General features: G+C 52.7%; 4 protein-coding genes across 4 annotated transcripts in view; 2 read left to right on the top strand and 2 right to left on the bottom strand.

Moving 5' to 3' along the window:
- VOLCADRAFT_96951 (uncharacterized protein) overlaps positions 1-2,389 on the top strand; it is a gene marked incomplete at both ends in the record, with an annotated part of 7,318 nt that extends 4,929 nt beyond the window's left edge. Inside the window, 2 exons of the mRNA XM_002955983.1 lie at positions 478-576; positions 2,300-2,389. Of these exons, the coding sequence (XP_002956029.1) occupies positions 478-576; positions 2,300-2,389 (189 nt within the window). The remainder of the gene's footprint in view (positions 1-477; positions 577-2,299) is intronic.
- A 6,075-nt stretch (positions 2,390-8,464) lies between these two features.
- Positions 8,465-9,866, top strand: VOLCADRAFT_96950 (uncharacterized protein; the record flags this gene model as incomplete). The annotated part of the gene is made up of 2 exons (XM_002955982.1): positions 8,465-8,554; positions 9,192-9,866. The coding sequence occupies 2 exons, from the start codon at positions 8,465-8,467 to the stop codon at positions 9,864-9,866; spliced, it is 765 nt and encodes a 254-aa protein (XP_002956028.1).
- A 4,245-nt stretch (positions 9,867-14,111) lies between these two features.
- On the bottom strand, positions 14,112-18,882 carry VOLCADRAFT_119256 (uncharacterized protein; the record flags this gene model as incomplete). The annotated part of the gene is made up of 10 exons (XM_002955928.1): positions 14,112-14,168; positions 15,219-15,341; positions 15,555-15,775; positions 15,953-16,046; positions 16,242-16,397; positions 17,222-17,336; positions 18,055-18,187; positions 18,374-18,450; positions 18,591-18,699; positions 18,771-18,882. 10 exons carry the CDS (start codon positions 18,880-18,882, stop codon positions 14,112-14,114), a joined length of 1,197 nt encoding a protein of 398 aa, XP_002955974.1.
- Positions 18,883-21,653: 2,771 nt separating this feature from the next.
- On the bottom strand, positions 21,654-27,665 carry VOLCADRAFT_96948 (uncharacterized protein; the record flags this gene model as incomplete). The annotated part of the gene is made up of 10 exons (XM_002955927.1): positions 21,654-21,779; positions 22,190-22,286; positions 22,723-22,772; positions 23,510-23,609; positions 23,924-24,196; positions 24,884-25,104; positions 25,678-25,882; positions 26,044-26,054; positions 26,442-26,664; positions 27,328-27,665. The coding sequence occupies 10 exons, from the start codon at positions 27,663-27,665 to the stop codon at positions 21,654-21,656; spliced, it is 1,644 nt and encodes a 547-aa protein (XP_002955973.1).
- Between the last annotated feature and the right edge of the window lie 211 nt (positions 27,666-27,876).

Here is a 27,876-nt window from a genome sequence, read left to right as displayed (position 1 = left end):
CCGCCCCCACCAGACCCCCCCCTCGATAAGTTACAACTAACTACGAAAATTTCAGGCTTAACTTGCTGTTTTGGTGTCTGTTCAACGTTCGAGTCGTTGCCTTTTGCGTGTTTGACTATGTGAGGACCGGTCATACATTCTTCTAAGCCCCGTTGACTCATACATTCTTACGGCCCCTCATATCTATTCTATGCTTGAAAATACTAAGTGTTTTCTGCACACTACGGAGCAATCTGGCAGCAATGGACGTTTTTTACTGTAGGAATGGAAATGTGCGGGTCGGGGGCTGGGAGTGGCGGGGCTTATTGGCGCTTGGGTTCCTAAATGTGACTGAGTCTGTCGTACACCGACCGCGGTCGGTGTACGACATAGCAACACGGACTGAACACGTCATGTGGAGGATGCATTAGCATACAGCCATGACATGAATGCCACGGCTGTCATCCTGTTTTGCCTATTTTGCCTGTGCACGCGCAGCAGGCTCCTCACGTCGGAGCTGCAGCTGAGCTGGGCAGCACGGTGGATGGCGGCGTGGTGAGCGGCCCAGGCTTGGCGGGCGGCCAGGCACTTGCACAGGTGAGGCGGGAGGGGCGGGGCTTATTGGCGCTTAGGTTCCTAAATGTGACTGAGCCTGTCGTACACCGACCGCGGTCGGTGTACGACATAGCAACACGGAGCAGCAGCCCAACCAGCAATCATCTCCCAAGCAGCAGCAGCAGAAGAAGCAGCAACTGCAGTGGATGCACCTCCGAGTGAGCAGAATCATGAAACAAAGCAGCAGTCCATGTCTGGAACAGCTACACCACATAAGCGTAGTCGCCGCGGAGTGTGAATCTGCCCTCCTCCCTGTCCGACTACGTTGTAGGTTCGCAGTGAGGGGTTCAGTGTGTAGCTGCTCATGTGTATATGCGGAAGTTGCATGTGACTTCACTTAATTAATACTTCATTTGGATGTAGGACATGTACCAGATTGATGATGGGACGTACAAGGCTGCGTCGGGTTGCTTGCAGCATCGGAGAGGTTTAGGTTTTAATTATTTTATGCTTCTCGCTTGTCAAGGTGTCTGTGCACAGGACTGTGCAAAATGTTCTCAATCTAGGTGAAGGCATGTAGATCCTACAGGGAGGTGGCAGCGGCCTGGGTGGACTGGTTACTGACATAATGAAACCCACGAGGTGTTAAAACCCACGAGATGTACATGTACACATCCTGCGGGTGCTTCCCACCCGCGTGGCCATGCTGCTGTTTGTAAAAACGCATATGGACTGCAAGAGGTCGTCACCCTGACAAGGCACAATAGGCCGTACAGGTAGGTCCATGCCCACACACATGCCCATGCCCACACACATGCCAATGTACACACATACACACATAACTTTCGAGAGCCACTTTTGGGCATTCCTGTGTTCTTCGAATCTTTAGTGTGGTTGTACTTCGTCCTGTTAACTCCCTTGGGGTGACAAACCCTAGGGTTTATGCTGTCCACGCCAGCCCTCTTGTTCCTGGTTTCGTGTGTCTGTCCTCCCCACAAAAACAGTTCCGTTAAGCAGATTTTCAGGTATGAACACCGGCAATTCAACATAGTGCATTCGCCAGAGCCTTTAAACCGTCACAGGGTCCTGTTGGCCTGTTGAGGAAACACAGATTTGTCAGACCCTTGGTTCTCATGGTTTTGCACATGCTGCAAGGTTGGATATGGCATCCTGGAGCTTCTTTTGATTTTAGAGCCCACAACCATGTCTCTGTTGGGATAGCATGTGCGGCCGCCATTGACTGTGAACTGTCGTGGATTCCTTATAGTATCCTACTGCTAGCAGGTACTGGAGCATGGAACACCGGCTTGCATCCCTTCGAGGCCATGTCCCACCAGCAACAGAACCGTGCATTAAACATGCAGCACTGCATGCAGGCTGAACGAGGTCATGTAGTTCAGGAATAGGAGAGCCTCAAATGACTTGACAACGATTCACACCTTGAGGCAGTACGGTAGCTTGCAAATGCCATTTGCGGGTTATGACAGGATGGGGTTTCTGGGCGTCTGCTATTTACCCTGTAAATATTTGACAGGGTGGAAGGCACATTTGTGTGTCCTTGGCATGTATTCGTAATGCCACGATCGAGTTTGTTTCTTTTGGCAGTAGTTCTGCAGAGCACCGCTGCGCTCTCGCATGATGATTACTGAGTTAATCTTGCGTACTTGATGCGGTTTACCAGCCTTTGGGATCACCAGAACCGTGCAACCTCATTGAACCGATGTAACATTTCTCCATCTGACAATCGACATTCCACATTCCGCAGGTCGTCAAGTCAGCGTTCTTACCGGAAAGGTCTGACCCTCCCTGGGGTATCCTTAAGTACTCATTCTTTATGCCGGGCACATATCCGTAATGCTGCGCATTCCAAACAGAGCTTTTCGTTCCTGAAATGACTCCTTTTTCCTGTTGATATGGAAAGCGTAATAGCTGCACCCAGGGGACGCAGGACCTGCGTCCTTCCCCTTGTACTGGGCCATGACTAACCATTGAACGTCAAACCAGCCCAGATACAGACAGACTAGTAGTACTCAGCAGCTCCTAGCATGTTCACAGCCCAGGCATTGTCAGGATAACGTCATTTAGACGTCGCGGCAAGCCAGAATGTCATACATGGAATATCTTCGATACACGGTACATGACCTTTCCTCTAAAGTCCCTTTCATCCAGGAGTGTTCGGACGTAAACCGAACTAACATTGTCTTCCAGACGTGCATGTCCTTGCCTGCCCACATTCGCTCCATTAAAGGGGTGTTTCCACTGAAAAGTCTGTTTGTTAGCCGCGAAAAAGTTATTGGCGCGCTAACAAACCCTAACAAAATGGTGTTTCCACTAGTAGCCCCGAAACCATCTTTTTGCACGTCATTTAGCGCCAAAACACCCTAATTCGAGGACAATATTGTAGTCAGTATAGTACATTGTAGCGCTGCAGCTCGGAGGTGATGCTCTGCGAAGCGGCCTGGGCGGCAGCATGGACATCGGCGTCGAAGCGAAGAGACGGCGCGCCCTGCAGGGGCTGCTGCATCGTTGCCATAAAGGCGTTATGGAGAGCAGAGGGCATATTGCCAGAAGGAATCGGCGAGGGCGACTGGTTCTGCGACATTTTCGGTTCGGTCAACGACGCAGGCCGGCAAGCAGTCAGGGTTGTAGACTGAAAGTGTACAGAAGACCGGGTGCAAGTAGATTTCAAAAAGGAGCTCACAAAATTTTCGCGCTCAAAGTTATCGGACCTTATTGGCTGATACGGGGGTCCTATAACTTTTATGGACTTATTGGACCGCTAACAAGGCCCCTGTTTCCACATGGGCCCTACGTTCTTCGCCGTTCCTTCGCCTCCCAACATTCCCTTTTCATTTCTATCATACATTTATATAGAATAAGCGTTATTGCAAAAGAAAGTGAGCAAAGGCGAGGTGCCGGGTGAGAATTTTCAAAAACGTCGCTAACAAACTTTTCAGTGGAAACACCCTGTAATGTTGGAGTGAACGCCTCGGCTATGCTAAAGATCTTCCCGCAGGGATTGCATTTCTTCGCGTACCTATTGCTTTTCTTGCAGTATTGTCCATAAGTCGTAAAGTGCTTACCAGCCGGCCGGCCTGGGCCGCCTTTCCTGGCAGTGGGTTCACTGTCCATATGGACAATGCGTTGGCCGCTTCAGAATCCGTATGGTGTTTATCAAGACAGAAATGTACGCTGGACTGGCCAAAAGGGCACCTGACATGCGTCATTCGCGTAACATTACTCCGGCATAATTTAGTGTAACATTGCGGATTACGGTAGCAACGCATGTGAAGTGGTTAGGGATGTAGCAAGCTGTTTGCAGAGGAAAAAGATGACAAGTTGCCGTCGGAAGGATCATGTAAGGATCCTAACGAGTATTTCGTAAGGACGAGGACTTGCACTATACCGCTGACACTGCTTTCGTTTTGTTATCACTTCTCAAACGCAGAAGTGGGAGGTCATGTTAGTCAACACCAGCAGGAATCCATTGGCTGTGACCCCTTTGCAAAATTTGAAGTTCCGAAACCACATCTCACCTGACATCCTTCCATACATCGATCCTTTGTTACACAGACATATCGGCTTTGCAGGCATGACTCAAGTTTGAAATAGCGATCGTAGGTTGCATTACACTATACTGATGGCTGCTGCCGCCAAACTTCGTTTAGCAGCCGTTCCAGGAAAACAGAATGCACCTCCTACCATGTCATTGCAGCAAATCCCTAGCTTCAAGGATGCCTGTGACAACTTATCGAAGGCTGCATTCAGGCACACAAACAGCAGATACGGTGTAAAGAAGTGCATTTTCTTGTTTGCTTCTACCATCTCTATGTTGCCGGCGAATCAAGTATTGATATATGGAGGATGGCGTGGTGTCACACCGCGCAATGCCAGCCCTGCCAACATTTTCAACCTTACGGTAGAAGAGTCCAGAGCAGCAGCAGGAGTGAGTGCTGGTATGTGCATGCAGTCCTCATTGACATGTTGCGAGTGATTTTCGTTGGCATTCTTACATATTAGAATCAAGCAAAGAGGCTTCTCGAGCTTCTGGGCAGTACTGTTTCTGCTGCCAACCTATCCTCCTACCTTGGTAGAGGAGGGAGGGAATGGGTCGTGGAGATCGTCCAGGTAAGCGACATTATATTCGAATATAATGAATGAATTTCTTGTGCTTCCATGGACGAGCATCCTTAAACCAATTTTAACTTTGACAGGGTTGGGGCGGACTGACCCTTGGCAGTCTCAAGGAACGGGTACAGAGGGAATGTGAGCTCTGGGCGACTCCACCACAAGGGTCCATGGCTTCGTACAAAAATTGCAAATATTTCTGGCCGTGGCGTGCATGGGACAGCTTCCGGCAAGCGCTGGAAAAGGTACATACAGCAGGGGAAAAGTCGTGTGAGGGATGGTAAAATGCAAAGTTATAGCACACAAGCAAAAGTACCCTAACTATTAACCTTTCCTTACGTATTGCAGGCTGAGGAAAAAAAGCAGCCAGAGGGGAGTGCAAGTCAGGGCGGTTTCCTCGGCCAGACAACTCAATTGAGCCCCTTGCAAGGGCGAGATGTGCACGTTGCTTCCGCAGGACAGGTTTGTAGCAACTGCGGACATTTGAAAGAGGGGACCATTAGTTTGAACATGAGCCTCTTCACCGATGATGTATACTGGCAAGCCAGGGAAGCAATACATTAGCTTGTCTTTATACTCCGTTGTATAAAGGTATGCCTTTATGTAGGCCACTCGTGTATACAGTGTTCGGGCCAAAGCTGCACTAGCTGCTGCGTGCGAAACACCTTTGACCTCCCTTAAAATGCTGCAAGCTATGAGGTCTGTGCATATGAAACGTTTTGTATTCACCCTTCATGCCGAGGCACATGCATTGATGGAGTCCATGCAACGCCGTCAGGCACCCCTCGTCATTAAGACGTGCTAGTAAGAGCTGTGTTTCCTGTGACCTCTGGTGTCCTATTCGCGCCAGTTGCACCGCAAACGCCTACGAAATTCCACAAGTATTAAACTGTTAATAACCCTAAATATCACGCGTGTGTATGCTTTGAAAATACAAAAGATGAATAAGTTTTGCGACCGAAACTAGTTTCTGGCTTGCCGGGGTGGCAAGGTCTAAACCTCTTTTCCAAAAGCACTGAAATGAGTTCTGCAAGGTTATAATCGTTTCGGGGACTTTTGCTTGATAAGTGCATTCCGATACGGCGGTGACAGGAAGTGGCAACCCTAAGGGGTTGTTTCCACTTGGATTAAAAGTCGCGGATTAAGGCTCAATCCGTCGCATATGGAAACATCGCGCGGATTAGGACGGATTAGGCGGATTAAGGTTGGCGCGATTAGTTAGAGATTTCCGTCCGTATTCACGCGCTTCGCGGATTAATTATAGATTCACATGCTGTGAAATGCGAGCATTCTTCCTATACTAAAAGCTCAAACTTGGTGGGAAAAATTTGCTACCTGGTAGCCACCAGGTATCAAATTGACAATCTCGGATTAACACTTATCACGACGCCTCTTAAAAAGCCTGATTGATATGTTGGAAGGTTATCCTTTATAAAGGCTGTAGGTGTTCCTAGTTCTGTGGAAGCTTTGTGCTTCTTGTTCGGCATTATGCACCACACTGTGGGTGTCGTTCATAGGTGCTGCAAGGCCTTCATGTTGATAGTCGATAGTCTTTTAAATGTCAGGCAATACTCGTTTTTGCATTTTATGCACGGAATGGCAAATGTCGTACTTCAATCCGTTTCTGAATCCAGGCGTATGAAACACTCCGACGGATTAGCGGTGGATTGGCGCGGATTAAAAATACCTTAACCCGTCGCATTCAGCATTTTTTGGCTGTCTTTTTTGATAATTTAATCATAGGTTAATGTCGTGAGCCTTTCAAGCTTTTTAAGGCTATCCCGTAGCTCCGCCAAGGGACGAAATGGCATGTTTCGAGGTGTGGTCGTCGGGATGGGCTCGCACGCTTACGGTCCGACCGTAATTTTGACATTTTGGCAACCGTAATTACATTACACCGTAAGAACCGTTGTTTTACGATACTTTTTGGGGTTTCACCGTAATTGCTTACGGTGTAATGCGCAACACCGTAAATACCGTAACCGTAATTCCCAGCCCTAAAGGATATGGCTCCGACAACGAGGACCGTAAATCGTTACGGTTCACGGTCCACGGTCCACGTTTGCCACGGAACCCACCTAAATTTCGTTATTTACGGTGTTGCGCATTACACCGTAAGCAATTACAGTCCATTTTTTGGGATTATGGTGTAATTCCCACCCCTAATATTATTGCTATAGCGGCTCTTGACCAGACGGGTGTAAGATGTGCGTTGGTCGACGCGTTGGCCTTACGAAGAAGGACAAAAACGCGAAGAAAACACGTGGATTGATATGCATAAGTCATGGACGGCGACATTTTATGCTCTGAAGGGTAATTCCTGCCTTTGTGTACGGTTCTGAACCTCACATGTTTTCGTACCGGACAATTGTCTTCCGGTACGGCGGTCACAGGAGGTGGTATCTACGTCGACTTGTATGCAAACCAATTACACCTAGGGATCATAAGTCGGTTGCATCGCACGTTTCTTGGCCACAGCCAGCAGCAAACTCAAATGGAGTTGGGCCATTTGCCCAGGCTGACGCATGGACGACAAGTCAGACTAATGCAGCTGATCTCCATGAGCGTCCCTCACTTTCTAAAAATAAATACCGGATTACCTTTTCCATTCTGGGTTAAGCAGTATTGGTAAGGCGCGACCATTACTCGCGAGAGGTCCCGGGATCGAAGCACCGTAACACAAGTCGCAATTTCTAAAGCATAGACACAAGTAGGTGAATGATACAATAATAGAGTTAGTGCGGATGTCGCGCGATCGATTACAGAGATGACTTGGGTATCTAAAGGGTGACTCGAAATAAAAGCCTGTTATGCGATGCCTGTACAGGTCCTATTATAGGGAATCATGTATACTTGCGTCTATATAGGCAATGTCGTTTACAACATCAAGTGTATACAAACCGTATACATGACCTGTATATCGCATAGCCTAAACATCCCTTGCTACAGGTTATGATGTAAAAATATACTTATAATACTGTGCCATACATGATCGTATATTACGCCATCACTTACACATGCGCCCCTTTAGGCCTAAGCCTTTAAGTCTCGTAGAATACGTATAGAGCTAAATGGCCTATATACCTTTCACCTAATTTCCCGAATATGTCGCCTATACAATGCCCGAAAAAATACCGACGACGTGGCAATGCTAGGGAAGATATGCACAGCAGGGGGTTGTTTCATTAAATAATGGTGTGAACAGCGGAGGTGTAGCATGCAGACACACACACGCACACACACATACATACATACATACATACACACACAGACTTACACAATAGCCTTCACCCTGGACCCCTTTCTTATATATTGCAGGCTGAGGAAATGCAGCCACAGGGAAGTGCAATTCAGGGCGGCTTCCTTGACCAGACACCTCAAGCGCGAGGTTTGGGTGTTGCTTTTGCAGGACAGGTATGTAACAACTGCTGACATTGAATGGATGGTTACAGGCTCTTGTCCATAATGACCTGTCCTTGCATGTAGGTGTTGTATCATACACATTCGTCAAGATAACAGTGCATACATTTCATGTGTATGTACTCGACTTTAGACCCCAACAAATTGTGTCTAGCAGGTGGATTTTCACGCTGGCCAAGGTGGATCCGACCGTAGTGTGGCCATGGAGGTCAAAACTCCACACCCAATTGAGGAGGTAGTGTGCAAGAAGCAAGAGGTCCTATCATTTCGACAGCAGTGCAATGTCCATGAATGGTTTTGAATGCATGTGGCATTGATGAAGCACATGACTCCCATTGTGAGCTTACTACAAAAGCAACCCTTACATATTTGATGCTCTGCTATGCGAGTGCAGGTTAAGAGAGCATGTCCAGTGTCCAGAGGACGGCTAGTTGGCCAATGTGCTTCAGTTGGAGAAGCCATGGTGCTGCAGGTAGGAGTATGTATGTGTGAAACAGGGGGGTGTATCTTCGCCCGTGGCAGCTACCCTGCGAAACCCTGCCTTCCCCGGTATTTCGGGACACCCTCATCCAGTCACCCCCTAGCCGACTTCTCAGTGGATCGCTCAGGTTCCGCACCCACCACCAGCATCCAATGGAATCTGCCGGGTCGACAGCGGCTCCAACATTCCTGGTCGGCTCGCAGGTTAACTTTATCCCAGGTCACCACCGTCCATCAACTAGGGGTGCAATTGCTTCCACCTTCGGAAGGACTTTTGACCCTAACGGGTATCGATCCCGGGATCTCCCGGGGGCAATGGTCGCGCCTTATGGTTTTGTATGTATGAACTTGCATGTTTTGCCATTTGTGATATCACAGGCATGGCCAGGGTCGTGTACATGTATGGAAGGCCACGCATGCAATCACCCCATCTTATTACAAACATACAAGCAGGTGAAATATGATATGTTCATGCATGACAGGGTCCAGATGCGAGGGCTACACCCGCAGCAGGCATACCAATTGTTCCAGAAACCGATGACAACCTGTCTGTTATGGATGTGGATGACTTGGCTTTCACCTTCTCCCAGCTGCAGTCTGTGCACCTCTTGTGCACTACGGTTTCACAGCTTACGCGCGACCTCTCAAACGTGGGCATATCAGTCCACAAGGATGAAACATTTCGCAAATGTCTTACCCATGATGTTCTTGGAGCTGCAAGGAAGTACCTTCTGGACCATGGCCTTGGAGTTGGCGAGGTACATGAGGTCTCCATCGACACATACAGCCCACCAGCTGCAATGGGAGAAGTGTACATGGCGGTCAGGGCAGCAGTGTCGTGCTTTCTGAGTGAGCTGGACACCCCCAAGGAGTACTACAGCCCGAGTATTGTTGGCAGGGATCCCAGTGCAAGGGGGTCCGGTGGTCAGGCCGAGTGGCTGTGTGAGCTTCCATTGGGCAGTTCCGACTTCATTGCTGTTGTGCCCCTGATGGACATGTCCTTCATTGTCGCACCTTGTAGTGTAGCAGTAGTGGGGAGCTGGTTGGAGTACCGATCCCGGGGAATGCCTGAGCTTGATATAAGCAGTATGCTATACCCAGGGTTGATGGCCAAAAATGCAGTACGTCTTGTAGCTGGTAACATCCTCTTCCTGGCTGGGAACACATTCCACAAGGGTGCACTCCCCCACGATAGTGGGACGCAAGTGTACCTCAAGTTCTACATTGGTACGCCACAACGCCTCAAGAATTGTCCCAAGCCTCGGGACTTGAGTGAATCCTTCCAACTGAAGTTCTATGATTAGTGATACTTTGTGGTGGGCGGCAATTGTTGCCTGCTGCAGTGTGTGGTGACTATTGCTAAGACCCTGCTTTGCATGGCATGGAGCTATATTAAGCACTGGTGACTTTGTTCATTAATAACCACGGGCTAAGAAAGTGAGCTAGTACCCCAGAGGGTGTGTGTGAGCAAGATATGTGTACTGGGTCAGACAATATAGCTAGCAGTGTGCACAACCCTGCAATGTCGGTGTTTCAGTCAAGTGAGGGTCCCTGCTTTTTTTGCCTGGGTTGTGTGTGGTCTGGATAAATAGTGATCGCCGACCTTCATAGATGTGTACGTTGATGATAAGGTGCAAAGTGACAATGCTCTCTTTTTGTGTGAGATCTAAGCGCATCCGCGTCTCGGCCATTGTAGTGTGGCAACTCTCTCCCATTGTAGTGTGACGTACATGAACTTCCCGTACCTCGGTTTTATGATTGTTTAAGTAAACCCCGTGTCTTATGACAATCCCCGATGGCGTTTCTTGTTTAATCATAATTTGGGAGTTACAGAAATCAGACCCCGCGACTATGCTAGGCAGAGGCCAAGTAAGTAGAGATAACCTGTTCCGGAAGTAGTGTTACCAGTCATTCTTGGTGGCGCCTCTCGCGCGGCTCTTATTTCATTCGATTCGGAATATTTTCGCAACAGTGTTGTGTTAACACGGGCTGTAAATTCATCACAGCTGGCGTGGAACGGCTCAAGCCACCAACCCGCCGCTGCGCTAATTTTCACGGCAGCCCAATGGCATACTCCAGGCCGGTTCCGGCCCGGTTCCGACCTAACGGGTCCAGTTAACGAGATGGGTAACCGGTCGGTAGGATTACCGGGCGAACCGTTATCCGTTAACCGTCCCCAGTAATCGGTAACCGATGTCGGTAACCTGGCATGATGAAAATGCATTTCTGATTGCAACCAGTTTCTTTGTGACAATGCCCATTGTCACAAGGTTCATGCCCACGTGTCACACCCCGACAAGCTTAGGAGGTTAAGGCAATGTGAATGCCGGGTGACAGGGGTGACAGTCTTGTGCAGGCACATTTGGAGACTAGTTTACACTGAGATTGGGGTGATGTTGGATTAGAATACTTGCAGTTCATGAAATTGACGAAATGTGTTGCATAGGCATATCCAAACGTTTCAGAGGGACGTTGTTTCGCCCGTAACAAACTTGTTACGGGCGAAACAAACTGGATTTCCACAGTCCCACCACTCAAAGAGCTCCCCACACCATCGCAAAGTCCTTTTTTTATTACAGACACATATAACGAGTTGTCATAGCTTGAGATTGTCGATATATGACTGCTGGATTGTGACCAGGCCATCTCCTTACATGTCTTGCTGCACCAGCATGAGCAGTGATCCCTTCTGTTCAAAATTTTCAGGCAACATCGCACCCTGCAGGGTCACACTCGGTACTCGGTACTCGTCCTTTATGAATATGTGCCGCAAACGGTGCAACAGACCATCAGCCAATTGCGATTCCTTTGCCTTATATTCATCACAACAACCCAGGCGCTCACATCCATAAATTCGTGTCAAATACGACTGCATGTTGCCCAGCCTGGCTCTTCACCCTAGAATTTATAATACAGCCTCATGCGTCAGCAAAACTTTTGATCGCCTATGGGCCACCCGAGGGCCCACGAGGCCTATTAAAACATTTACCTGACCTGGAGAGATGTACGCGCGCGCGCGGAGGAGCACATGCTGTTACATCACGACTTTTTCAGAAACGAACCGAACGGTGGATGCAGATCCCGTGACATGCCCTCCAGGATACTACATGCTGCACATATCACTTTGTCACGAACCCCACGTTCTTTCCCCGCCGGGCAGGGATCCAGCGGCTCGCGGATAAATGAGCAGTAGTTACAGTCCATGCATGTTCCTTTGTCGCGGCCAGTAAATGCACGCCGGGTTTGGAGTCGGTCCGTCAGGAAAAACCTGCGGGCGACAAAATCTGCATGCTTGATGTCTTCCAAGCACACATGCTGCTGCTGTGGGGGCCCCCTTCACACAGGTGGGGAAAGATGGCAGCGGCGACGAGCACATGCCCCATGCTGTGAGCGGCACTTAGCGGTAGCGGATCTACGTGGGGTGGAATATGGGCAGGAACGAGAGGGAGGGAGGGAGGGAGGGAGGGAGGGAGGGAGGGAGGGAGGGAGGGAGGGAGGGAGGGAGGGAGGGAGGGAGGGAGGGAGGGAGGGAGGGAGGGAGAAAGGAGGGAAAGGGAGAGGAGGGTAAAGCAAGTGGAGAAGGGAAGGAGGAGAACTCCTGGACTGGACATTGCCAATTATTGACGTACGGCTCAGACGTGTTATGGATGTGCGCGGTATATTGAACGCGGTCGAAGAGGAAGGCAGCAACAACCCCCGCATGAGGCCATGACCCGAAGTTCCTTGGGATGTAGGATAGAAGGCTAATCATCTTTCTTTAATCAATCAATAGCAGTATTAACCAACTGCATTGGCCTCTGGAGGAGCTTTCTGCACGTGTAATTTACCACGGTGTGGAGGAGCTCGAGCTCCAATACGGCGGTTCGGGCCATTCCTTTCTGCTCATGTGTGCACCACCAAACCCCCTGTAGCAGTCCTGATGTGGATAGGGCAAGAGTACGAATCTGCATGTGCGCCTACTACTACAATTGACTAAATTGCGTACCGCGTTCAGGTCTTTGACGGTCCGGTCAGGTCTTTGACGGAAGGTAATCCCCCTAGTCACTATCTTGGCGCGGCGGTGTCGTCATGTGCTCTTCATGTGGTTACAACCATTGCCTCCGCACACAAAACTTTCAGGCTCCCTTTAAGGAATTTCCTGCTTAAGGGACTTCCCGCGCTTTTTCCAAGGTTGAGGCTTTTAATTGGCTTTGACGTCCCCTATGGTATGGGCGCACGTGGTGTGAATGGCGAATTTGCACTCTGCATCTTGAAGGGAGAGAAGACGTTACGTTTGCTATTTTGTTTTACTGGCGCTTGGCCCGCCGCATGGCGCGTATGCATGGGCCCGGTAATTACACCTTTGAAGGGTGACGCAATTTAAGGTGTAACACAGACACACACTAGCACACTCTAGCACACACACACACACACTCTAGCACACACACACTAGCACACACTAGCACACTCGCACACACACTAGCACACACTCGCACACACACTCTGCTACTTTGGCCCCTGGGATACTTTTGTAATTCCTACCGCAACACAGTGCTCCTTGCGAAAGGAAATACGTGCCACAGCAATAACCAGCACCTTCCCATCTACCCTGACCGCAGCAGGAAAATAACACTTCATCCTGAGCCTTAGCTTTTGCCACATTACTTCGGGTCCTCACTTTTGCGCCACAATCTCATGACAAGTGAGAACGTGCACGGGCCCCTCCCCCCGGGCTTTTACGGACGCCCCCAGCATTCATGCGGGACTAGTAACTTGCTACCGGTACAAGGAACGGAAAATACAAGGTTGCGCTTTGAGTCAATTGGAACGTGTCAGGCCGCCGAAAGTGCAAACGCATATCACAATCGGCTCACAAACAGATTTAATCAACCTGACACCAAATTATGAGATCAGAGATCACCAAAAATGTTGTTCGTACGAAATCACATCACGCAGTGAGAGCGAGTAAATCACAAGCACGCGATTTTGCAGCACAAAAGCGCGCGAGAGAGAGAATTGCACGATCGCATGCCCGAGATCGCTCGCCGCACAGAGGAGACATCGCACGCCCAATCGAAAGCCACGAATTAATGCAAAATACCTATAGGCTGCCATTCAGTGCAATGCGCAGTCCCCATGCGAGCAATCCCACAGAGGGGATGGGAGCTTCGGCAGTCAGGGCGAGAGGCGCGGGAGCCCTCGCGAATACGCGATTGTTTGCTGCCAGGATCCTTTCCTTCCTTCATCACCTCGTCGCCGTCTGCAGCGCCAGCTGTTTCCTCCTCCGGCGACTTGATATAGATTTTCCGTTGTTCTCTCTCTCTCTCTCTCTCTCTCTCTCTCTCTCTCTCTCTCTCCCTCTCTTTCTCTCCACCATCTAAACCATTTCGTACCAGGGCCACTGCCCCACACCGCGCAAAAGCACTTACGCAAAAAACACAGACAGGTACATAAAACCCAAACGCACGCACGCCCGCAAGCACGCGCCCGCCTGGCTGTCAGCTTGCTGTACCTCCACTCCCGGTTTGCATGATGAGAAACGCTCCCGGAGGGCCCTTCCGTTGCTGCTTTCACCACGCCACCATCACCGTGATCATCCGGCCTGACTCGCCGCCGTTACCCTGGGCCTGGGCCCAGTGGGCCCGGCGCGGAGTCATCATTGCAGTGCTAATCGCGTCATTGCTGCTGCTGCTGGTGCTGGTGGTGCTGCCCCTGCTGCGGCCGCGGCTCCTACAGGACTGCTGCTGCTGCTGCTGCTGCTGCTGCTCCCGCATCATCCTTGTTATTGTCATTGTTGTTGCTTCAGGGCCAACTGCTGCTGCTGCAGCTGCTGCGACTGACGATCCTGGGGTTGTGTACGTGCTTTCAGCCACGCCGGCATGCCGTCATGTGTGCTCAGCAGCGCCCGCGACATCACTCGGTCGGACAAACACAAGGTATGACCCTCGGGCCATGTCTGCACATGATATCGCATATCGCCATATCACCCATCAGATCGCAAATACGCAATGAGAGCGGCAGGGCACGGCAGAGACAGCGACAGGGCAGGGCAGGGGGAATAAAGTAAGGGATGTCCCAGTGAGAAGTCAATACATTTGTGGCTTGATGCAAACGAATCGACCACTTCAGGAGGAGGAGGCGGGGGGAGGGAGGGCGGGGGGAGGCAGGGCGCAGAGCGGTGCGGCAGCAGGGGGGCCCAGACAGGATGATACAGCAAGTACAAAATACCACCACCACAACAACAACAACAGCAGCAAGGATAAACAACAATAGCAGCAGCAAGGATAAACAACAATAGCAGCAGCAAGGATAAACAACAATAGCAGCAGCAAGGATAAACAACAATAGCAGCAGCAAGGATAAACAACAATAGCAGCAGCAAGGATATACAACAATAGCAGCAGCAAGGATAAACAACAATAGCAGCAGCAAGGATAAACAACAATAGCAGCAGCAAGGATAAACAACAATAGCAGCAGCAGCAGCGATGTGAAGGGACGAGCTCACAAGGCATCTGAATTGTTTTCATCATCACCGACGACACGGGTGTGGTGTGATGTGCAACCGCACCCAGAGCCTGTGTGTAAACGAGATATGTGAAAACGCGAACAAGTTGAAACGGTTTCCCCTAACTCTGAAAAGCCGGCGGCGGCGCTGAATGCAAAAGCGCACAACACCTGCAGAGTGGAGATGGAGACGTGACCGGACTGCAACGCCATGACGTCACTGCGATCGATTTGCATGGTACGGCGCGTGTCGTACGCGTTATTATACACAACGGGAAGCCCGGCAGCCAGTGCCTGAACATACAGCCGGCAAAAGCGAGGAAAGCGAGTGGTTAAGACATTTAGCAGGGATTCGTTTTGAAATATGGAATACATGGTTCGATTCCGGCAGATTTTAAATGCAATCAAATAAAAATGACACATTGTACGACACACACCAGAAGATACAGCGCGGTTAGGGGCTCAACTGTCAGAGGAGTTAGAGGCGGCAACAGGGAAGCGCCGTACCTCCGCAATATCCTGTACGACATCCGTCTTGAAGGCGTCACCGTTGCCGTTCCCGTTGACAGTAGCGCATTGCGGCTCGTCGCTACTTGTGCCGATAGCACCGTTGCCGTTACCGTTACCGTTGGCCTTTACAATGGATGCATCAGCGGAGGTCACCAGCATGTTAGGTCGCCCGGGCACCGAAACCACGTACGAATCGCGGTAAAACATAAGCCCCAATCCTGGTAAAGGCGCAGAACCGGGCGCGATGGGTCGACAACCACAGAGAGCTCTTGCGGCAAAACAATAACGGGAAACGAGAACCAATAGTCAAGACAGGAAAGTCAACAACAGCGACACCATCCGCAGTAGCAGTAGCAGTAGCAGTAGCACCACCACCACCACCACGCGCTCCCTACCCGTGGTCGCCACTCTGCCGCTTCCTGGTCGCCACTCCGCGGGCACATTGAGGTTTAGGAACACATCCCCGTCTTGAAATGCGTCCACAAGAACCTGCGTGTGCGTGTGGGGGGTGGGGGGGGTGGGGGGGGGTGGGGGGGTGGGGGGGTGGGGGTGTGTGTTGCAAAAGGACGAGCGGCTCCCCCGGCCCCCCGGAGCTTACAGCGGGGTTCAGCCACCGGGCCCCCCGAGCCCCCCACAGCATTATATCCTTACCTGCTGCCCACCTGCCAATTACCGGCTGCCCACCTGCTCAACATCCATCACCCAATTGTGCGGAAGGGATTCGTACTCGCATGTGGAGGCCACGTGCCGGCGCCCAATGCCTCCCACGACGACGTGGTTTCGGGGCCAGTTACGAGCAGGCCGGCAACCCAGGGCCTCCAGGGCCATCCCGGCCAGAGCCTAACGCGGCAAAGGAGGTCATCATTAGGGGTTTTTTAACCCCGGGGGGTGGGAGGGGGAGATCACGCGGGAGGGCAGGTGGCTCTGGGAGGAAGAGGGGCTCCCGGGTGAAACTTCATCGGGTAATGGCATCAATGCGGCTTCTTGAGGAGGGAAGGGGGGTCTGCAAGCGCTCCCGCGGTTTCATGTAAAGAAAACTCAAAACCCTAAACCCCCCCCCTGGTGTAGCAGATGTAAGAGAACGAAACAGAGAAACGCGAGATGATCACGTTGGTTATGTGTATGGGATAAGTTTTGGTGTGGGCAACACAAACGCCCCAAACGGCCCCAACCAACTTCCCCTTCCCCAGGCCGTCGAAGGGTATCCGTCGAAGGGGAAGCAGGATTGAGGGGGGGGGGAGAGAAGGGAAAGGGAGTGGGGAGAGAAGGGAAAGGCAGGGGGGAGAGAAGGGAAAGGGGGTGGGGAGAGAAGGGAAAGGGAGTGGGGAGAGAAGGGAAAGGGAGTGGGGAGAGAAGGGAAAGGGGGGGGAGAGAAGGGAAAGGGAGGGGGGAGAGAAGGGAAAGGGAGGGCCGGACGGGGAGGGAAAGGGAGGGGGCCGGACGGGAAAGAAGTGAGGAAGGAAGCAAAACATCCAGACCTCCTTCCTTCCTACTTTCCTTTCTCCCCAGACAGCTCAGGAAGGAAATCCCGCCGTACTAACTCTACCACGCCACAACTTCAGTTTGATTCGCCCGCACACGCCCGACTGTGCGTCTTCTTAAAAGAGATATTCTCGCGGCCGCGGTCCTTGACACCCCCCCAAAACCCCTTCCCCCCCCCTCACCAACGTCGCTTCCACTGCATTGTCCAGCGCCGAGCTTTTATCCGTACTGGTACTGCTAGAGGCCAGGGAAGGGACGCCGTACAGCCCTGCCGTACGCGCTGCGCCCACCGTGCCGCTGCGGATGTGTAGACGTGTAAGCGTGTGTGGTCGCAGCATCCCATCCCATCGCGCGGCCCAATTCCATTTCCCCGTCCAAAACCGTGCCGCCACACCCGATGGGGTTTCCCCGGGGTTGCGAACCCGTCCAGCCCAGTCCGAGAGCCACGACAGCATGGTACGACAGCGTACGGCATATGGGATGGCACGGCATGTTGTAGAACGTGAAGCGAGGGAGACCGGGAAGGCGGCAGGGAGGTCGAGGGGGTAAGGTGAGGAAAGCACACACTAAAACAAACAGGGATACATGCAGGACACCAATGTATATTCCTCGGGGGCGGAAAACCCTTTTTCCAAAGGGCCAAGGAAAACAACTTAATATAAGTAAACGCAGTATGTGGCCCGAAAAACAACTTTTAAAGCATTACAACAAACCATCAAAGGAGTGCGGAGGCGCATATTACACAGAAAAGAAAAAAATCCAGAAAAACAAATTATTTTCAACAGGACCACTGGCTCACCCGGAGAGGTGCATTTAAAAAACCATTAAAGTATAGACACTTCAAAAAACAAGCTCTCAAGCTCGATCCATACCTCTCATAAAGCATAAAACAAATACGCACGACGCACACGCAGGAACAACCGCCCCAGGACACCCTCTCTCCGGCGTCATTTGCACCCACCATCACGAGCATCAGCCCTAAAACCCTAACGAGCCCAACCAACGAAACCCCCACCTCAGCAGCACATCCGTCCCCATGTTGGGACCGTAGTTGGGCCCGGACAGCGCCAGGATGGGGTGAAGATCCAGCGCCCGCATAAGGCCTTTTGTCGCGTCCAAGGCCACCATCATGCAATCCGTGGGGGTGCCTGATGAGGCAATGGGGTGAAGGCGCGGGTAAAAGTGGGTAAAAGAGTTTCTTAAAACCTTGAGCCTCCAAAACCAAAGGCCTCCGAGTCACGAGCAGGTTTGTCAACAGTTGGCTAGGTTAAAACCTTGGTTCAAGAGCGCTACTGAAGCATATGCGCCTCCTTGACTACTGCGCGCGGGCTCACCCGCTAAGGCGTATGTGTCTGGTCCCAGATCTGGTCGTACACGCAGTTCCATGTCGTACCGGAGGGTAAGGCCCATGCTGCGGACCGTGGCAAAAGGGTTGGGGTAGGAATGTTTATGGGGGTGCGGCGCAAAAACGTAACGGTCCACGTGGGTACCGGGTGGTAAGGGGGTATCAGGAGTAGTATAAGTTGCTACCCGCTGCTGCCGTGGGCTTACCTCGCTGCGCTTTTGTTACGAGCTGGGGCAACCACGAGAACTCTGTGCCCTGTCTCCTTACGAAGTCTGGCAGCCAAGGACTGGAGTGCATAGCTCTCGACGCCATCATCTGCGACAGGGAGAACTGCGGTTGCAGCGCTTCGAGGTAGGCCGCCCGGTGCTGAATAATTCAGTTCCCACCGTTGGACAGCACCAGGCAAGGCTGTGCTGCGCGGACTGAGATAGTGGACGAGCGTGACCGTGTAAGCGCGAAATGCGCGCCTGGCCTGTCTCTATGCTGGAGCAAGAGCATAGGAGCCCCAGACTTGCTTAACAACAATCGCCGCATTGTGGTTATCTGTAGTTATAACATGCAACTAGGAAGGGTCACGTGCAAGCCATAACGCCTTTGACGCCAGAAGGCTTCTACTTCTTTTATGGTGATGTCAATTCTCACGTTATATAAGTAACTGCAAAGAAAGGTAACTGAAACGTTCGGGCATTCACCATCGTGCAGACTTCGGAGCCGCTACATTCTGCAACTATTATTTATTTGCCAATTAGTCTGTGATGAAATTCTTGCCTAGTTTTCGATTGCATAACAATCCTGGTTATTTTATTGGCCATCAGCAACGTTCGAGGTGCCAAGGTAGTTATTCAGCCTGGCGCTTTGCTGCGGAAGATCGGCCGATTCCCGGTCCATCCGCCTCTTGGATAGGAAAAGCCCAGCCTACGTCCAGTCCAGTTGATGGCGCGCTTCCAATTTTGCAACAAGGGTTGTCCCTCATGTGCTTGCATATGCTCCATCGTTCCCTTTGGTCATTAGTCTCCTTTATCACTTGCTTTGTCTGAAATGCGAGGTAGGATGGTGCTTATAGGCGATCTGGCAGCCCTTGAGCCCTCGGCTCATGTTGGGCGGTTTGCAGGACAACAGGTACGCACCCCACGACCATGTAACGTCATTTCATCACTTTTGCCGACTGGACCAATGACCTGAACAGTCAAAGCCGCCTCTTGGCTTCAGCTCGCGCTCTTGACATCCACCACGTCACGGAATACACACGGCCTTCATCGCCGATGCGGATGGTAGCTTACCAACGCCGCGGGATGCCCTGACCCCCCGTGTGTGCTGACTCCACCCTACCCTCTCCGGCGTCTCTGGCGGCTGCGGTGGGAGAACAGCCCCCACAGGAGGCCTTCTGGGGACTTGCCGTCCATGGTATTGCAGGGCTTTCCATGGTAGCGTGCCATGTAGGGTGATCGGGAGGCCTCCCATCATCCACGCCCCTTGCCCCACGATCCCTGCGCGTTACGGGGCAGGGATCGTGCTGGGTGCGGCGCCACCTGTCCTGGGACTGTTTTGTCGAGCGGTCGCTTAGAGAACCGTTTGGGGCCGAGGTTGTGGGACCGACGACTGGCGCTGCAGACATGCCGTTCCAGCGCCACCACCTTTGGCTGGCTTATCATGTACCCATTCCCCGGCGGTCTGCACTGGGTCTTCCGGGGACCCCCAACTCTCCCCCTCGTCCCCGCGTACGGGACGGTGTACGGCGTGGTTGTTGCCGTACTTGGCTGTGTCGTCTCTTCCTGCGTGGCGTGCGCTCCTGGGAAAGTGTTGCAGATCCGTGGTGTTAATATGTGGCTGGCGGACGTGATGTGGAGCTTGATGGTAGCTTTGGTTCGTAGGTCATGGTAGTGTGTTCCAACCCTGGTGTGTTCCAACCCTGGGCTCCCTGGGTGCGGCCCCTGCCTTAAGTCGCCGGCGGCAATCTGCTGTAGGCTTGGAATAGGCCGCCCTGGGGTACCTGCGCCTGCCTGGCCCCCGTTGGGACTCTTGTGTGCGTTCCGGCTATAGCGTTGTGGCTTGGTACCCTGCCCCCCTCTTCTCGTCCTTGCACCCTGTCCGACTATCCGAGTGTATGCTGTGCCCCCTTTCTTTTGTTTGTGGGGCATGGGAATTTGTGGGCTTTGGGCCCTTTGCGAATGCACGGAATCCCTGCTATTTGCTGGGAGTACGTGACCTAGGGTATAGGTTGGTTATTATAGTTAACCGCTAGTATGTACGGCTAGTGATGTGGGTTGGTTCCCTGTCCCTCTCGTATTGACTGCATCCTATGACCTTGCCTATCTCCCTATCGATCTATCTATTTATCTATCTATCCGCCTGGCGGCTTTACCAAGTTCAACAACCATTGCCTGCTTCGCTACAGAGGTAAAAAACCATGTACGACAAATCCAGGACACAGACATGGATTCAAAATTCATCCAGCATTTGACAGCAGAACGTATTTGACCAAAACGTAATGTCCGGAACTCTCTAGCCACAACAAGCTGAACGCGGCAAGAGGCCCGAAACTTCACTCTACGTCAACGCAAGATATCTAGCTGCCCCCTTCTATCTTTCTAACGGCTTGCTGCGCAACAATCCTTTGTTATGTATGTTGTTACAGGGTGGTTAACTTCGCCAGCGGCCCCCTTTCCCGGGGCAGTCCCTGCTCTCCCCTGCTAGAGGGGCACCCTAATCCGTCACCCCATCCGACTTCAGAGTGTTATATGTATGTACGTGTGGCAAACACGAGCGCGCCCAGCCCAGAGCTCTCCAAGCTTATAATAAGGTCCAAGACAACACCTTGGGGCTCTTTGCTTTGCCTCGCGCCTAGGAGAAACTCTAGGAGGGTCTAGGCAACAAACGCTTCCGAGTAAAGCAGAGAACGAGACTGTTGAGAAACCTACTACGCATCACTGACCACGGAATCGCGGCCGTGGGGTCTCTGCTATAGCTAAGGCATCGGTGCTATGAATGCACTGGCAACAAATATTCGGCAGAGCAGATGCACCTGCAGATAATGCATGCAAACAAAATCAGAAAAAAAATTATTTGCCCCAAAATCCATTCTGCCTCCGGCCTTGCACCAGCCATCCACCATTCGCCACTGCGGCCGCAGCACTACTACTACTACTACTACTACTACTCCAGCGCCGCCGCTGCATCCCCCAGAACCTGGTGGTCCTGGACCGCCGCCGCTGCTGCTTTTGCTACCCTCCATATCCGTACTAGCACCCCCCCCACCACCCGCGCCCGTACTAGCGCCCTCCGTGTGACACACGTTCGAGCTCTTGCGCCATGATGCGCTCGCGCGCGACTCGACGGAGCGCAGGCAAGGCGTCCGGCAGCCTGTGGTACAGCTGCTTTAGTGCGATGCTGCCCTCCTGCAAGCGCGGTCTCAAGGTGGATGGCCCAGATGCATGATGGATGCATGTGCGAGAGGGCAGAGCCGCAGGGGTGTGAGAAGGGGCTTAGGGAGGAGTGCGACAGGAGAGCTTTGGAAGGGAGTTGATTGAAAACGGAAGGAGACCACAGACCACGAAACGCAAAAGGCCCACCCATCTTTTCTCCCCTGCATTCCCAAGCGTTTTTCCTCGCCCTCCTCGTCCCTTTAATAAAATAAAAAATAAAAATAAAATAAAAATAAAACAAAAAAGGGAGGGAGGAGGTTTTTCCCCACCCTCTGTTTTTTTAAGCAAAACCCGTATGCAAAACTCTTAAGTTAAAAATGCTGACCAAACCCAACCGAACCCTCCCATGCTCCCCAACCGCCCTCGCTGCCCCCCCCCTCCACCTTGAGTTTGCGGTCCACACTGCCATCCGGCTCCCACGAGTACAACCCGAACTTCATCGTGTAGCCCGTGGCCCATTCCAACGCGTCCACCAGCGTCCTGAGTGTTTAGTAAGGCCCCACCAGGCGCGACGGATAAGCCGACAACGATGATGATGGCGATGATGATGGAGTGATGATGGAAATGATGATGGAAATGATGATGGAGATGATGAGATGGCGATTAACAGGGCGTTTAGGGCAAGGAGAAGGAAAGATGCCACAAAGGTCAAGGGCCGCCGAGAAGAAGCGTTTTCTCGCCCATGATCTCATGAGCTAATGATATGGCGCCCTGTCGCACACACAAACCGGACGACAGCAGAAAGGACGACCCAAACACCGCATGACGCATGCAACACTACATTACTACATTAACTCCCAACTCAACCGTCAACGATCAACTTGCTTTTGAATTGAAACAGCTTTTATGCTTCCTTTCTTCTCTCAACTCAAACCGCAACGAACAACGAACAACAAACATGACAGTTATTGCCCACCAGTAGTACACTCCCCGCACGTCGCAGCCGTCCGCAATGGCGTGGAGCACCTGGTTAGGTGCGGAGGGGAGGGGAGTTGCGGGGGAGGGGAGGAGCTACTGGATCAAGGTACGACATGGACACAAGCACACAAGCACACAAAAGAACGTAAATGTAGAAGACATTTACACACGTAACATAGTTTTTCCTCTACTTTTCGCTGTCTTCGCTGTCTTCTTCCCGTTGGTACATCGCACTGGGTGGGTGGGTGGCTGGCTGTGTGGTGGATGGACATCTGCAGGTCGGGACATTGCTCCTCCAGACATTATTATTCCTTGGCCCCCTGCCCCCGAGCGAAAGAACATGCAAGGGGGATGCTGACGATACGAGTCGTATCATACGACGGTACGACGATACACCAGCTGAACCCTCCCTTCCATACACACAGATACCGCGCTCAAGGTGTAACATACATACATACATACATACATACATACATACATGCATCGTGGAAAACAGAGGCCGGGGGAGCGAGAGGACTGGGGAGACGGTTGGAAAGGCGGGAAGGCGAGGCCAGGCGGGCCGGTGGAGAGGGGGAGAGAGCACCAAGAGGACGTAGGGTCGAGGTGTGTAGTAAGGGGGGGGGCAGCAGGTGGCTGTCGGAGGGTCGCGGATGAGGGGGAGGTTGATGCCCAGGAGGGGCCGTACGGCCGTACGGCACACGGCGCCTCCCAACACATGAGAGCGAGCTTAGACAGCATAACCACCACCGTGTGCGCATATTGTCGTAATACAACGCCGTACACACCTGCTGCAGGTAGGCCTCAATCATAGCGGCACGCCGATCATCCCTGGCATCCGCAATTCCGGTTTCCGTGATGTACATTGGGATACCGAATTCGGAGCATCTGCGGACAGTGTGGGACAGGGGTAGGGGTAGGGGTAGGGGGAGGTGAGGCGCCACACGGGGCACAGGTGATTGGAGACTAAGTCGTCACTAAAGGGGTGGATTTTATTAGAGCTCCCGGTTTATGGCAAACAACAACCTAAACCCTCTACACAGCAACACTACACAACAACATCACAAAAGGAAATAGCCTTATTATGCTCGCAGCTCATGCCCTTCGCTAGCAGGAAATAACCCCAGCGACCACATGGTTTTTTTTATCATCACACGCGGAGTGCCGTACTACACCGCCGTACAAGTGCCGTACATCCGTACCTCTTAATCGCGCGGTACATTCCCTCGGGGTAGATGGGGTAGTACATGTCCGTCATGACTTCTTGTTGTCGATGTGTGGGCGTGAGACACCAGCTAACTACGCCGCGTGAATAGTAGTTGATGCCCCACCAGTCGCACGGTGGCTTGCCGGCTGGGTCGCGCCACCTTTTCCAAACACCCAGCACCGGCACTTTCCACACGAACTCGCCCGTCAGCATCCAATGCTCCATGACATTGCAACCCACCCAGTACGTCATCCATTCCGCAACCACCCTGCTTGCGGAACGGATACCGTACATGCCGTACATGCAGGCAAAGAAGCGGTTCGCAATAAAAGGAACTCAAGAAGGATTCATCCAAAAAACCAAAATCCCGGTGGGTTACCTGGGGAACGTCACATCCCGGTTTGTCGATTATCGATTTATACCGGCGGTGCGATAACGGTGCGATAACGGTGCGATAACGGTGCGGTGATGCTGTGCGCGTTCCCAAAAGAGACGAAAGAGGCGGAACGGAACCCTAAACCCCTTTAGTATGATGTGTGAAACAGGGGGGTGTATCTTCGCCCGTGGCAGCGAAACCCTGCCTTCCCTGGTATTTCGGGGCATCCCCATCCAGTCACCCTAGTCAACTTCTCAGTGGATCGCTCGGGTTCCGCACCCACCACCAGCATCCAACGGAATCTGCCGGATCAACGGAGGCGGCTCATCTCCATTCCTGGTCAGCTCGAAAGTCATCCCAGGTCACCACCATCCACCGATAAGGGGCACTTTCACCATCGGAAAGATATCCGACCCTAACAGGTTTCGATCCCGGAACCTCAGGGGGCATCAGTTCGTGCTCTACCAGTAGTGCCTGACCAGTATGACCTATACGTATGTGCCCCATAGCCACCCCAGTCTCGCAGGCCTCGGAGAGAAAGCTTTTAACCTCTATCTCCCCTCCACCCCTGGAGCTTACTTGGCGACACCGTGTAAGATGCCGTCCGCTTCCGCCTCGAAGGTAATGTGGTGGTTCACGAGGCCAACTTGGGCCTTATCCCCGCCCGGCATCGCCTTGATGGCCCGGTACGCCTCCACGTGCGCCTTCAGCATGGTGCTCAGCATGCGACCCGCACCAGCCACGTTCATGAAATGGCCCGGAGGGGAGATTCCGATGATCCAGCCGAGTAGGAGGTAGCACTGGTGCAGACGGGGGTGCAGCACCCGGTTCGGGGGGCGTGGGAACGAGCGGGGACAGGACGGGGTAAGACGAACCACAGAAGAGTGAAGCAGCAGATACCACAGCGAGGTAAATCAATTGAGGAAGGGGAAAACACGAACCACGAGCGAGTGAAGCTGCTGCCAGGAGGGGAGCGTGGGGGAGAGCGTGGCGGGCCGGGTCGGGACGGACACGGTGTCGACCTGGTGTAGTGGGAGAGACGCGGAGAGCCTGGCGGTTCCTGGCAAGCGCTCTCCGCCCCGCCGGTGCAGCGCAGCTGGGGACGCTGCGCCTCACTCTCCCACGTGTGCGTGTGCGTGTGGTGTGTGGAGGGGGGTGATATCTGTACGCTGATGTATTCAGTTGCTTGCTAGAAGGGAACGACGTGTGGAAAGGCGACAAGAAGGGATGTTACGAAGGCTCATGGTCCCTGCTTTGGCCCACCCGCCCCAGGACCTGTCCTGACCTCCCCGCGCACTCCCCGACACCAACATCTCCTCGCCGCTCCCACCGTCACCGTGTGCCGGCCCTTCCAGGCCCTCCCCTTGCCGTACCGTGGGCTCGTTGAATGTGGCCCACAACCGGATTCTGGATCCGAACCACTCGAAGCAGCGCTTGCTGTACTCCACAAACGCCGGTATGTTTTCCTCCCGGGTGAACCCCCCCGCGTCCTCGAACCACGTGGGATGTACGAAGTGCCACAGGGTTGCGTTGGGCTCCAGTCCGTGAGCCTCCATGCAGTCCAACATCTGGTGGTACCTGAGGGCAGGAAAGGGGGGTTGGAGGGTAAGGGGAGGGTAAGGGAGGGGAGGGAGGGTAAGGGAAAGGGGAGGGGGAGGGTAAGGGGAGGGGAGGGAAAGACGAACCACGAGCGAGTGAAGCTGCTGCCAAGGAAAGAGTGTACCAGAAGTAGAACTGACCAAAAGGCGTTCTGGTAAGGGGAGGGGGAGGTAAGGGGTGGGTAAGGGGAGGTTAAGGGGAGGTTAAGGGGAGGTTGAGGGGTGGGTAAGGGGAGGTTAAGGGGAGGGTAAGGGGAGGTTGAGGGGTGGGTAAGGGGAGGTTGAGGGGTGGGTAAGGGGAGGGTAAGGGGAGGGTAAGGGGAGGGTAAGGGGAGGGGGAGAGGATCTTCCGCGACCCGAAATCTCCCACGACCCGAAAACACATGATGGTAATGATAATAATGATGATGGTTACGACGACGACACAAGACGAGCGATCAGTTGCCGGCTGATGCCCAACGAAGGTAGGGAAGGGAAGGTAGGGTAAGGGCGAAAAAATACCCAACATGAAAAACCCTTCCCACCCACCCCCCACCCACCCCCACACACACGCGCGCAACCGCATCCAGCATCATCACCATCAGCACAACCATCACACCACGCAGGCCAGCGTCAGCACGTGCTGTTAAAAGCCCTACCACGCGCCTTCGTACGGCCTCCATGTCAATGACTCCGCGCTCGGGCTCGATGCGCGCCCACTCCAGGGAAAAGCGGAAGGAGGTGCACCCCAGGTCAGCAGCTAACTTGATGTCCTCCTCGTACCTGACAGATAACGCCAGAGAACACAGCCATAAGCACGGCCGCCAGGGCCAGGGATCGAGGCCGGCGGCCAGGGGTTGCGGGGATGTCGACATGAGACATTATCGACCCTGACAGGTCTTGATCCCGGGATCTCCCGGGGGCATTGATCGCGCGTTACCAGTAGTGCCTAACCCTAGTGATCTGTATGTATGTATGCATGTCACACTATCGTAGATTTGGCGCCTCCGCCGTTAGTCGGGGCAAACACATACACACGTACATACACACGTACATACACACGTACATACACACGTACATACACACGTACATACACACGTACATACACACGTACATACACACGTACATACATACGCACATACACACATGCATACACATACATACACACATACCCATATATACACACACGCGCATAAGCTGCTACACCAGATCTGCATCAAAATGCATTCACTCAGGCAAGGCGCGTGTGCCCCGTGGGGCTGAAGGCTAGGCTTGGGTGGCCCCAACAGTGCCCTTAATCCGGCTAGACTCGCAAGGCTTAGGAGCCCGTCTACACCGCGATCTGCGAGCTGATGGATGGGGGGAGACTTTGTACATTTCGTGCTCTTTTGCGCTATCGATGATGAAAGTGCACCTGTCCGCACCTCTACTAGCACCTGTCCGCACCTGTCCCAGAAGCCGTTGGCTTTCTCCATGCCAACGCCGCCGCGCACCGCCCGAACGCCGAAGTGCCGCAGCGGCCAGCGGCCCCTCGCGAAACGCGTCCAGTTGGATCCAAGATCGCCGGAGCATTGCCAGACGGAAATGCCGACGCCTTTGAGGAAGCGGTAGCGGAGGTCGTTTTGGGTGGTTGGCGCTGTAGCTGGAGGTGATGGAAGGTTGCTAGGGGGCCCGTTAAGTTCGTTCTGTGGCGTCCGGGTTTGCTCGCTGACGGTGCAGCTAGTTGGCCCGTTGGCAGTTGCGGTTGTAGGGCTGATTGGAGCGGCGGGAGGGGTGTCATTCATGTTGGTGTGCTGGCGGTTTGAAGCAAGACAGATTGTTGTTGGTTTCGATCGTGCGGATTCAGTTGGACTGTGAACTGAAAGGACGCCGGTTCCTCTGTGTAGCAGCGAAAGCAGCATTTGAGTGGTTTAGTTGAGGGCTTTGAAATTAAGGTCAGCGTGTAACAGCTTAGATGTCTAAAAGCTTTTTGAGAAGTAAAGCGACAAAGATTTA

This window comes from Volvox carteri (assembly GCF_000143455.1).
Source record: "Volvox carteri f. nagariensis unplaced genomic scaffold VOLCAscaffold_56, whole genome shotgun sequence".
Taxonomy (NCBI): domain Eukaryota; kingdom Viridiplantae; phylum Chlorophyta; class Chlorophyceae; order Chlamydomonadales; family Volvocaceae; genus Volvox; species Volvox carteri.
Note: the sequence above shows the minus strand (reverse complement) of the source record. Positions and strands in the feature narration are given on the sequence as shown.